This window comes from Oreochromis niloticus, linkage group LG5 (assembly GCF_001858045.2).
Source record: "Oreochromis niloticus isolate F11D_XX linkage group LG5, O_niloticus_UMD_NMBU, whole genome shotgun sequence".
Lineage (NCBI taxonomy): Eukaryota > Metazoa > Chordata > Actinopteri > Cichliformes > Cichlidae > Oreochromis > Oreochromis niloticus.
The window spans coordinates 14541218-14554135 of NC_031970.2; the positions used below are offsets into that span (position 1 = coordinate 14541218).

At 39.1% G+C, this 12918-nt stretch overlaps 1 protein-coding gene across 1 annotated transcript; it reads right to left on the bottom strand.

Annotated features, from left to right (window-relative positions):
• Positions 1–1933: 1933 nt before the first annotated feature.
• Positions 1934–4476, bottom strand: LOC109202251 (general transcription factor II-I repeat domain-containing protein 2B). The gene is made up of 2 exons (XM_019359162.2): positions 2358–4476; positions 1934–2267 (listed from the first exon to the last, which is right to left on the bottom strand). Exon 1 carries the CDS (start codon positions 4294–4296, stop codon positions 2521–2523), a length of 1776 nt encoding a protein of 591 aa, XP_019214707.1. The 5' UTR covers positions 4297–4476; the 3' UTR covers positions 1934–2267; positions 2358–2520.
• Positions 4477–12918: the final 8442 nt, after the last annotated feature.

Below are 12918 nucleotides of genomic sequence, written 5' to 3' on the forward strand. Positions count from 1 at the left end.
CAATGTTAAAATGGCTCAGAAAGTTTGTCTGAAAATCAGAAGTACAGGCTGTCTTTACATTGTCACCACATCCATATAATAAACTCCACAGGCATGAAAATTGAGAATTCAGTAGACTAGACATTGCTGCTGCCCACTGTGAAAGAATTTTGTCCATACGACTTGTACTTTTCATTTGGGAGCGATTTGTTTCGGGCTGACTTTTCTGTTCATTTTAAGCAGCAAAAGTGAGGCGCATGTCTGTGTGTGTGTGTATGGAGCCATTGGGTGCAGTCACTATAGCAACCAGGCTCACACCTGCCTGCTTAAGGAGCTCTGTCTCTCACTCTGCCAAGATTCATCTTAAACACTTCTCTTTCAACTGCTGCTGTGTCCACAGTGTTTGCTCTACAGCCATCATTTTACCCTCAAAACGTAGCCATTGTTCTTCTCTTTCCAACAGCGTGTCTTTCAAAGCTCAGACATTTAAACTTTTTAAACTGTGTGGATCCAAGTGGAGGGATCACATTTTAGTCATTCAGTGATTTAAAGAATATGAACTTTTAATATTAATTCAGATGTTTTCTGACTCTAAATTTTCTTTTCTCATTTCTTAGGTTTTTCTAATTTACATTTAAAACTTTTTCAGCTATTTTCCAACTTCTTCTGTGTGGATGTCAGCTTTTAGCAGTTCAGCACTTTTTTTTTTTCAGGCAAAACCTTCTGTATTTTTCATTTCATTCAAAATTTTTAACTTAAATTCAGCAATTAATTCATTTCAGTGCATACATTCACATTCAAGCATTCACACTGCAGTTTCTTCAGAAAATGCACTTTCTAGTTTTGTATTCTAGTTCAGCCAGTTTTCTGTTTTACCGTCCAGCATTAAAGCTGTATTTAAGTTCACCTTTTGTTTCCATGAGTCTGCATTTTGGGTCCTTTTCCTGCCTGCACACAGCCTTCACATGACAGACCCAGTACTGGTAATTTTTCTTATGCAGATGAGGCATTATTTCTGTACCATTATTTAATTCCAGAGGTTTTTAAGTTATTTTTTTGCACTTGTTGACTTGTAAAAGCCTATATGACATATTTTATTTCACAATTCATTAACCGCACAGAGAAAATATGTTAAATATGTTTCTTTAACCAAGTTCTTCATGACTGAGCTAGGTGTCCTCTTTTTTGGAAATCAAAATATGGTCACCCTACTTACACACATGAGGAGGTACAACGCGAGAAAGGGCAGAGGAAAACACAGGGCTTAAATATACAAGGGAGTAATGAGGGAACGGGAAACAGGCGGGAAACACAGCTGGGACAAAAAAGACATTACGAGACAAGGGGATACAAAACTAGATATACTAACATAGGACATGGGACCGTGAAAATAAAACAGGAAATTGACATGAACATTTAACCAGGAACACAAAGGAAGCACAGAGACTAAACCTAAAGGCTGGAAAATCACAGAGGTGCTAAAGAATAACTAAGGAACATGAAATACAAAAGACAAAACCACGAAAAGCCGTCAAAATTCCAGAACATAGAATAAACAAATCCTAAAGACGGAGTCACCCATCTCCAGACCATGACAGTCTTTTTTAAAATAAAATTTAAAAAATGGAAATAAGTAAATGGATTCAAAAATCAATAATGTATTTCTGACATTTAAAATGGCGATTCCTCTTCTCATTAAAAAAATCAATTTCCTCACTGCCTTTCCTTTTCCTGTTAGCTCACGGATTAGCTAATATATTAGCAAATGGATTAGCTTTGGGATTAACTACTGGATTGGCTAACAGATTAACTATTTGATTAGTTATCCCGTTTCCGAAATCCCAAAGCAATGCAAATCAGCCATGTGATGCGATGTAAGGAGCTCACTGATTGGTTAGACCAGGGGTCTGCAACCTTTATCATCAAAAGAGCCATTTTGCCCCTCTTCTGCCCAAAAAAAATCGTAGGGAGCCGCAAAAAATAACTTTTCATCTTTTTTTTATTTTACCTGTTACAACCACTGAATAAAACAAACAGAAGTGCAATGTGCATTTGTAGGCCTGCTTTGAAATAAATTAAACTGTTAACTGTAGGCCTATTTAAGTCCACCGTATATTTTTTGTAAAAGTAAAATAAAAACTAGCCCACTTTAATATAAATAAAACATTTAGCTGCAACTTAGCAGCTTTTAAAAGAAAAAGAAAATTAGGAGAGTCTTTGACAAGTCCATGTCAGTGTTCTCTCGTCCTCTTCGGGTTTTTTGCTCAGCCAGCAATCAACTGAAGGACCTGAACATACAAAAAATCTACATCAGCTCAGAGTCTAAAATAAATTTTTTTTCTGAAAAATAATAGCTTGTAAAATACTGTTTTCCTTACCATTTTAATGTGACTTCTGTGTCTGAAGTTCGCTGCAGACCTTCCCTATGTCGGGGCTGTAAGATGTGACTTTGATCTTCATACAGGACTGTAGGCTCTCATCTTTGAGGCGGGAGCGGTGTTTGGACTTTATAAAATTCATGCTTGAGAAAACTTGCTCACATTAGTATGTTGAGCCAAAGATGGACAAGACTCCAAATGCATAATTTTTCATGTTAATATACGTGTCAGGAATGGCACTCCATGTTTCAAAAACAAGTTTGTCGGGGTGGGGGAGTTTTTCCATATCATTCCATTTGTGCTCTTTAGCCAGCGTAGCCTTCTGACGGGCGACTTCTTCAAGATCCGCCGTCAGTGTTTTGAACTTATTTACCCACAAATCTTTATCCGCTATGTCGGCCAGTTCAATTTCTAGATCAGGCTTGCTTACTCTGGTGAATGCAACTGTGTTCAGCAAGGATGGGTCGATGTCCAGCGGTGTGACAGGGAAAGAGAGAGTATGTTTCTCCTTTCTGAAATCACTGAATCTTTCTCCAAATGCAGCTTGCATTGCAATGATGGCACGGTGGAAATATTCATAATTTATTTCATTGTTCGCTTCTTTAAACTCTCTTAGGGAGGGGAAGTGAGAGAGCGTACGTTTTTGTGCATCTCTTGCGAACACTGTCATCTTGCGCTCAAATGCCAAAACATTCTCCAGTATCTGCAGGGCCGTGCTTCCCTTTCCTTGTAGATTTTTATTCAGCGTGTTCAAGTGACTTGTCATATCCACCATGAAGTAAAATTTACCCAGCCAATCGAGGTCTTCTAGTTCAGGATAGCGGAGGCCTTTGCTTTCCAAGAACGTTTTCACATGCTCCAGACAGGTAGCAAAGCGTTTCAGCACCTCTCCCCTGGACAGCCACCGGACTTTGTTGTGCAGCAGGAGATCTGAATATGCGTTGTCGACTTCTTCTAACAATGAACAAAACTGTCGGTGGCTTAACCCGTTCGCAATTATTTTGTTCACTATCTTGATAACGACGTTCATCACTTCGACACATTCGGGGGGGAATGTTTGTGCGCACAGTGCTTCTTGGTGGAGGATGCAGTGAAACGCCATCAGCTCTCGATCCAGTGACTTTTGAAGCAAATTCACAAAGCCCTTCTGTGCTCCTCTCATACTGGGTGCCCCATCAGTAGACACTGACACCAGGTGAGTGGTGTTTATTCCTTTCGCGTCTAGACAACTCACAACAGCCTCACAAATGTCCTGCCCTCGTGTTTGGCCCTTTAGCGGTATGAGTTCAATCAGTTCTTCCTGAGGCCCATCACAGTTGACATATCTGCATAACAGTGCTGTCTGCTCAACATCGTTTACATCACTTGACTCATCACAGGCAATTGAAAATGCTTGAGCTGAATCGATGTCATCAATTTGCTTACGGCTGATGTTTTCCGCCATTTTAATGGTCCTGTCTCTGACGGTCTTTGCGGAGAGAGGCATTTCTCTAATTTTCTGAATAATTTCCCCCTTGTTTTTAAAGTCGGAGAATAGATGCTCTGATATTTTTATGAACGATTCTTTCAAATATTCTCCATCTGTGAAAGGCTTCCCCCTCTTTACAATCTCCAGAGCTGCCACACAACTAGTAGTGCTAGTTGGCTGTGGAGAGCTGATCCACTTCTTGAAAGATAGTTTGCTCTCTTCAGCTTTTCGCAGCAGTTCCGAAATTGCTTTCTTTCGCTCATCTTCGGTTGGGTATTTTTCAGCGAATGCTAAGTGCCTGTTTTGAAAATGTCTTTCAACGTTACATTTTTTGTTGTTCGATATTCTCTCGCCACATATCAAGCAAACAGGTAAGCCAGCGTTGTTGCCGGTGAATGCAAATAAATATGTCCACGCTGAATTAAACTCTCTATTTTCTTCCGAAACTTTTCTTTTTTGGGATTTTTTCATGGTTAGCCTTTTGCAGGGTTAGCATACTCTAAAATCCACCAGCAGGTAAAGGCGGGGTCTGTTGACGTTGATGTGACGTATATTTTTGTTGAAAAATTATAAATTAAAAATTGCTTTTTTAAAATTAGATAGTATCAACTCAAACTCCAAGATAACTAGGCAAAAAACAGTAAACTAATAATCATGTATGAATAAAAATGAGTTTCGAAATACCTTTCTTTTATTTTTTTTAATTTTTTAATTTTTTTGTCAAGTCCAGAGGGAGCCGCAACAAGGAGGCTAAAGAGCCGCATGCGGCTCCGGAGCCGCGGGTTGCCGACCCCTGGGTTAGACAGACCCAGGCTTGCTTCCTGCCTTTTGGCTGTGCAGGTTTGCACTGCTAAAAAGTGTATGTGCTTATACAAAGGCCATTCAGCCTTGGTATTTACACTCTGACCAACAAAGATATATGAAGAATGAATGGACTCTGCAGTGAAATGGAGAGCTGAGGCTCTGAGTGTGGGCCAGAAGACAGCCTGACCACCTGTTGAAGGTAATGTGCTAATTTGGCTAACGCTAACATCACCGCAAGTAGCCCCACTCTTTTAAGATCATGTTAGCTTATGAAAATTTGACCTGTTACTTTATACACAGAGTTAGAGCAATGATTGCAACCTACGGCCTTCATGATTAAAATGCTGTCTGTAAACACATCAGTCCAGATGTTAAGACATACCTTTCTGAGGCTTAGAGTTAAAAGAACTGCAACAGGGTGATTAAACTAATAGAGTCAGTTCTCTTATTGCTTATATTATCTACAGTCTTAGCAGAGGGCAGCAACGCTATTTATTTAAGTTCATTTATTTTAATATACGAGCGAACCCATTTTTCTGGATTCTTCAAAATCTGATCACTTAGATTTCTGAATTGAAAGAGTGAATGCATTTAAAAGCAGGAACTGCGCACCTAGTTATCAAAAGTTTGGTAAAGTACTTTGAGTACTGGAAAAGTTTGTAGGGTGCTTTTAAAAAAATCACACAAGCAACACACCACATCTGGCATATATAGTTCTATCTCATATAGTACACTGTTGAAATTATAAACTGTATAATCCAGTTATCCAGTTAGTAAATGGATGTCACTGATAAATCAGCGGTGAAATATACCTGCAGGGTTTTTTTTTTAACAAGCTGTTTCTTGTTTTTGTTGAATTCATCAGCAGCTGTGGAGAGATGTATTTGAATATCTTCTACTCCTCTTTTCCTAACCTGGAAGCTTAATCCACACATGGACACAAACCTTACCATTTGTCATAGATATTACACCCTCCATGCAGCAACTCCAGTGAGAGACCCACGACCACTGATTAAGATTAGCCAGAAATATGTCCCTTTCTGGCAGCTGTGGTAACTTATAATAAGAAAGTTTGCATTCTTTGAAAAATGCTGGGTCATGTATGATTTGTCTGAGACCATGTGTCATCATATGAGGATATTACATTTTGGCTTTTCTGCACCCTCATTCTTAAGTGTTTTAAACTTTGATAAAAGATGGCAACTTTGTGTTGTGTTGGGAATTTTTGACCATTCTTCCAGAAGCACATTTGTGAGGTCAGACACTGATGTTGGACCTAAATACCTGCCTCACAATCTCTGCTCTAATCCAAAGGTGTTCTATTGGGTTGATGTCAGGACTTATTGCAAGCCAATCAAGTTTTTCTACACCAGACTTGTTCATCCATGTCTTTAAGGACCTTGCTTTGTGCACTGGTGTCCAGTCATGCTGGAAACGGTCCTTTCACAACCACAAGGAATTTGATATGAAATGAAATTGTTGCATGATATCGTCCAAAATGTGTGGTATGCTTGGTATCCTGAAGCATTATGAGTTCATTTTTACTGGAACTAAGAGGGGGAGCCTAACTCCTGAAAAACAACGCCAACCCATAACTCCCTCATCTACCAAACTTTACACTTGGCACAAAGGAGTCAGACAAGTACCCTTCTCCTGACAACTGCCAAACCCAGGCTCATCCATTGGATTGCAAGATGGAGAAGCAGGATTCGTCACTCCAGAGAACACTGAGAGTCCAGTGGTGGCATGTTAAGGTTTAAACCTGTGGCCATGGAAGTGATTGGCACACTTTAATTCAATGATTTGAATATATGATTTAATAGATTTGGCAATATAGTGAATTTTGGACCATTTCTCACGAGTAAACTACTCTAGAGGTCTCAGTTTTGAAGGGTGCCTCCTCCACACTGCATGTTTCAGCTCCTTCCATAGATGTTCGACAGTATTTAGATTAGGGCTCATAAAATGCCACTTCAGAATAGTCCAGTGTTTTATTCTAAGCCATACTTGGGTGTTTTTAGCTCTGTGTTTTGGGTCATTATCCTGTTGGAGGACCCATGACCTGCAACTGAGACCAAGCTTTCTAAAACTGGGTAGAACATTTTGCTCCAGAAAGCCATGACAGTCTTGAAATTCGATTTTGGCGAAGATTCAAGACATATAGTGCTTGTATGACTTGCCAAAGAACTTCAGTTTTGTCTCTTCTGTGCACAGGGCATTGTCCCAGAAGCTTTGTGACTTGTCAATATTAATTTGGGCAAATTCCAGTCTCACTTTTTTAAGCTTTGCTTTCAACAGTGGTGTTCTGCTTGGTCATCTTCCATTAAGTCCACTGTAGCTCAAATGGCAATAGATGATTTGATTTGCCACTGATTATCTTGGCCTTGGAGTTCAGCTTTAATCCCTTAATAAGCTATTATGGAGTCCTTGGTTACCATTCATATTACCAACCTCTTCAGTTTGTCACCTATTTTCTGCTTGCGGCCATGTCCAGGTAATTTTGCTACAGTTCTGTGGACCTTAAACTTGTGAATAATGTATGCAACTGTTAATAGCCTTTACCTTTAAAATGCTTGTCAGTAATTGTTTACCTCTTATGGTCCTCTTTAGAATCTAAAAGGAGTAAAAGCAATGCATTCTTTAGGGTTTTAACAATATGTGATTAACAGATTATTCATCAACCCTGGTTTCACCACAAGCCCTCATAATCAGGACTTCACAAACCAGCTGGTGGCATGACAGTGACATTTTCCCCTTAAAATGACTAATTGCTATATTTTACACTAATTATGGTAGGAAAAGCCATATTTCCAACTGGTGCACACACCCTGCATTTCATGGTTAACAGCAAAACATGTTGAATCTACTCTGATGACAAACTAAATAAATACCGTGAACACCCTGGCAACCATTCTCATGTCATGTCTTAACATGCAGCAGACTTTCCTGGTTAGTGAATGTAGTCTTGCATGAGTAGGATGTGATTAGAGTGAATGTAATGGAGAATTCGGAGTAAAATTTCCCAGTATTGCATCAGGCTATCCAGTAATTTGTTTGGTTTACGTTTTGTTACTTCTGAATAATCATCTGTGTTGAAACTGTTTATGGGTTGATAGTTGGTGTGAGTTCACTTTCTAATGCCCAGAGAGTTCATAGAACCCTGAAACAAAAATTTACCCATGTTGCTATTTATTATTATTAATAAAATGCTTTATACACTTAAAAAAAAAAACTTGTTGACTTCAATTGAGAATTTTTTTCTTTGAGTCTAGAAAACTGCAGTCAATATGTAAAGGGGTTCTGTTGTGTTTTTACTTACTTTCTATCGTGTACTGTTACAGTGGTGGATGTTCATAATGAAGTTGGTCAAATTTTTAAATAATGAAGTCAGCATATGTACAAATAATCCCTGTGACGCAAAAGCTCAAAATAAAATATATAAGAATTATTTTGAACTATGAATTCTGTAAAGCTAATCCAACACTGCTTAATAATAACTGAAGCGAGTATAAATTGAAAAGTTTAATTTATGGTTCAGTAGTAATCCAGTCTGAACTGGGAACCATGCCTGTTTTTCTAGGAATAAGAGAGGCAAAAGTACAGGGTGGGCCATTTATATGGATACACCGTAATAAAATGGGAATGGTTGGTGATATTAAAGTCCTGTTTGTGGCACATTAGTATATGTGAGGGGGCAAACTCCTCAAGATGGGTGGTGACCATGGTGGCCATTTAGAAGTCGGCCATCTTGGATACAACTTTTGTTTTTTCAATAGGAAGAGGGCCATGTGACACATCAAACTTATTGGTAATGTCACAAGAAAAACAATGGTGTGCTTGGTTTCAATGTAACTTTATTCTTTCACGAGTTATTATTATTATTTTTTTTTTATTATTATTACTTTTTTTTTTTTTGCCTGTCCCGTTTGGGTCTTTTGTGGCCTTCATCAGGGTCAAGGCCACAAGCCGAAACGCGTTGGTCAATTATTAAAGCTGTTCTTCGTTTCTCAAGTGTTGCTGGAGTTCCTGCTTTTTTAATTCTTTCATCTTCTCCATGCACCTTGGAAGCAGGTGAAGTTGTGCCAGGATTTTTTGCTGTGATTTACCTCCGTTTGGGTCTTTTGCCATCAGAATTATTGTCTAAAGGCGAAGAAAGATGCCCAACTTTACCAAATGGACCATCCCAGCCTTGCTGTAATGGACTATTTGATTCACCTTTTATTGTTTATTTTATTTTTCATTTTCACTTGCTAGATACGGGACAGACTTGAATGAGGAAAAGAAAAGAGAGAAAGAAAGAGGGAAAGAAAAACAGTGGAGAAGAGGGATGGGCAAAAAACAATAAAATAAGCAGACAAAAAATATATATATCAATCACTTGGATCACCTGTTGAGAAAGAAAGAAGAAAACAAGCAGAAGAAAACAAGAGCAACAGAATAAACAACATCACGATGATATATGGGAATATAACAGTAAATACTAAATATTAAACATTATTGTGCAGCACGTAAGATCGACAGCGCACAGTGTGCTTTGAGGTGATTGTGGTGGAGCGGGAAGAGGGAGGCAGCTGGAGATGGGGAGGGAAGGAAGGGAGGGGCAAGTGACCCCTCCCTTGGGCCAGCTCCCCTGCTGACCTCAGTAGGCACCCCCATACTCTGCAACCCGCCAGGGAAAGGGGGCCCAGGCCCATCCAGACCGGGGCCCAGTACAGCAGCGCCGCCCGGCCCCACAGAGCCCGGGACAGCCCACCCGACCCCACCACAGAGAAAACTGCACCCACCCCGTCATCGAATCATCTTCCAGACTACACAAGACAATAGACGCCCAGGCTGAGATCTTCCTCCAACTCTCCTGTATCTCCCCCTCCTGCAGAGTGAGTTCCTGAAGAGAGGAGAGCTCCTGCAAGATGTAACAGCCTCCCCCACCACCAGTTGAAGAGCCCCTCAGGTGGCTCGATGCACTGGCGGCACCCTGCGCCAGGGCTGGGCCCCCATACACCCACCCGCTCACAACCCCGGCAACACACCAACCAGAACCCAAGCCCCCGAGGCCCAGCCAGGGCCCCAGCCCAGAGACGGAGCGCCCCCAGAACCTCACGCCCGTCCCGGACCCACCCAGGGGCAGCCAGGCTACCAGGTCAGTAACCCACATCCGTCAGCACAGACCCTCCCCTAGAGTATTATTTTGAACTATGAATTCTGTAAAGCTAATCCAACACTGCTTAATAATAATTGAAGCGAGAATAAATTGAAAAGTTTAATTTATGGTTCAGTAGTAATCCAGTCTGAACTGGGAACCATGCCTGTTTCTCTAGGAATAAGAGAGGCAAAAGTACAGTATATTTACATTTCATGTTTATGATTTTGTTTTCCAATGGCTATGTAGTGTAGTGGTTATTGCGTTTGCCTAATTGTATTGTAATTGTAATTGCAGCTTCCATTGTGTTCTTCGCACGCAAAATAATCCATGTAAGGACTCCTCCCTCTTAATCATTTTTCTGCGTGCACACATTTATACTTATCAAAAGCCATGTTATTTTATATGTACCCCACCCACATAGACAGATTAGCTGATCATTCCTCACATAGGCACCGAAGGAAAAAAATACAAAACAACAGCAACAGAAACACTCCTAAATGCACAGATACGCTAGCTGTCCTGATGAATGAGGGCTTTGGCTTTCTGTGGGTGGCGATCGACTGCTTCATCTACAAATTGAACCTGAGTCAGCTTCGACTCCCCTCACACATGACTGGATCTGGAAGGGTTGTGACAATGATAAACAGAGCCAGTATGAAAACAATTTCTTCTCACATCACTTATAGAAAGAAACCACAGTGCCCAACATGGACATAAACTAATATTATTCAGGTTTAATCTAACCCGGAAAGATGCAATAGAACATGATTAGGTACGATCAGATGCTCCACCCACATGTTTTTAAATGCTTACTCTCCACTGCACATACAGCAGCTGCCGATTGTTTTCTGACCTGTATGTGTATTAGTTGCCTTGAGGTTCATCTTCTTTCATCATTGAGTACGGTGCTGAATGTGTCCTGGCCTGTAGGGATTTGATATGCAATGTTGTTATCATTACAGCTTATGAATTGTGAAACTAGACCCAAACTGTACCAGGCTTTAAACAATTTTAAGTCTATGGGAACTGACTTCCTGTCAACACCTTCAAGTGCACTTTCTGGCTTAGTTGTTATAAAAAATACACAGATAAACATTGGACGATAATGATGTGCCTATCTATTTCAAAGGCCTGGTTATAAACGTCATAGTCAATGTAAAATTCACAGCATATAGTGTGTTTACCTGTTCAATTTCCTCTATGGCATCTTTCACAGCACGAATCTCACACGACAGAACCACCATCTTATTATCTGTAGAACATCAACACACTTGTTATTAAAATCTTGTAACACTTTGAGGAAAATTACCAGCTAAAGATGGGAACCCTCCTACATCACTATGTTAGTCTTATTTTTTTTTTATTTTGTTTCAGCTAAACCTCTGATGACAGATTTTTTTTTGTGATCAAATCTGTGGGTAAACATACTTTCTGTATTTATGTTTCAAGCATATTTTTTTCATAATTTGGATCTATGTTGCTGTCGATCTCTTTTAAAGGAAAAAAATGTAAATCTACTGTACAAAAAAAGGAAAGGCTCAAAAATAAACATTTGCCTATCTTAATGGGATTAAAGTTGTTGTTGTTTTTTTATCTAATTCACACTTATTTCTAATTAAATGTGGAATATTTGATTGGTTTTGATGAAACAGGTTATGATAATGATACACACACGTGTGGTTAAACTGGGAGAACAACATCGCCACCTGCAGGTTTAACTGTAATACTGCTACAGCTGCTGCCACAATTGAATGTAAAGACATGTCCTGCTTCTAATACCAACAAAACGTTTACTAACCATTCAGAAATTATGTAAGTATCATTTAATTCATTTTTCTGGTTTACTTCGGAAGATGTAAGTAGTGAATATTTGGGAGGGGATGTCTGTCCAGTGTCTTGGATTCAGGTGTTAAATAATAAAGCTGTACTTGAATGTGAGGTAAAAACTGGAAATCATTCTATTTATGTAAGGCAGCATCAGTCTAGGCATAAACATAGCTTTCCTAATTTTGTGCAATAAAATTGGACAAATAAATACATTCAAGAATATAATTTACTGCATTTGTATAGTATGAGTTTAGTAATAAAACTTCTTAGCTGCTCCCTTTATGTGTTGTTACAGCGGATCATCTGCCTCCATCTAAACCTATCGCCAGCATCCTCCTCTGTCACACCAACCATCTGTATGTCATCCTCCACTACAGCCAATCCAGCAAATTCATAGACCCACTGTATCATCCCAGAAGGCCTGGGGGTTATTAGTAAAAGTTATTAGTAGATTAGCAGTGTGATATTCTCTGTCAAATGTGCACCATGAGCTTCTTCAACACCAAAGAATACTGACATATTTCTCAACTTATCGTGTTTACCAGTATTTAAACTCAAGATTTTTTGTAAATGCACCTGTGGCATCAATTTGAAAATCCTAGGTTAGATCCTTCTTGATTTATCCTGTTAAAAACTATCATGAAAATTTGACCTGTGACCTTGACCTAGAGGTCCTTTGAGGTCTGACCTTGTCCTTGAGGTCAAGATCACTAATATTCAAACTCGTCCAAGATTTTTAGTAGATGAATCTATGGTATCAATATGAAAATCCTAAACATCACCTCAGTTTTGAGTTATTGTATTCACAAAGTTGGGTATCCACTCCACTAAAGCCCACCTGCTGGGGTGATAACAATATCCCAAACCTTTCAGACTGAGGGGTAAAAACTGGTTAATTCATTAAGTGTTTAATTAATTGCTACACTTGATGTATTTCTTTTTCTTTTTTACTTTTACTTAATTATCAGAACTGGTTATTATGAATTATCAATTCATAAAAAAGTACTTTTGGTCCATGTGATTGCCCTTAAAGTTGCACTTAAATTATTTCATTTAATTAGTTTTTTTTCTTAATGATCAAGATGTTATGTTTACTTGTAAAGATTGTGTCAGTGTATTCTGATCACATAAACAATATACAGAAAGTTATTTAGGGGAAGGAAAAACAAAAAGAAGAAAATACTACACAAAATAAAGCAAAAAACATTGCTGTCACACAGTTCTAGGTGTGTCACAACGTGTGCTTCCATCTTGGTCCGGTCTCTCTTGAAAAAGAGATTTCAATTTTAGTGTCCAAATTTTAAGACAGAAATGACAAC

Excerpts from the sequence above, each read along its gene's own strand:
- LOC109202251 (XM_019359162.2), bottom strand. The coding sequence starts at position 4,296 with ATGAAAAAATCCCAAAAAAGAAAAGTTTCGGAAGAAAATAGAGAGTTT.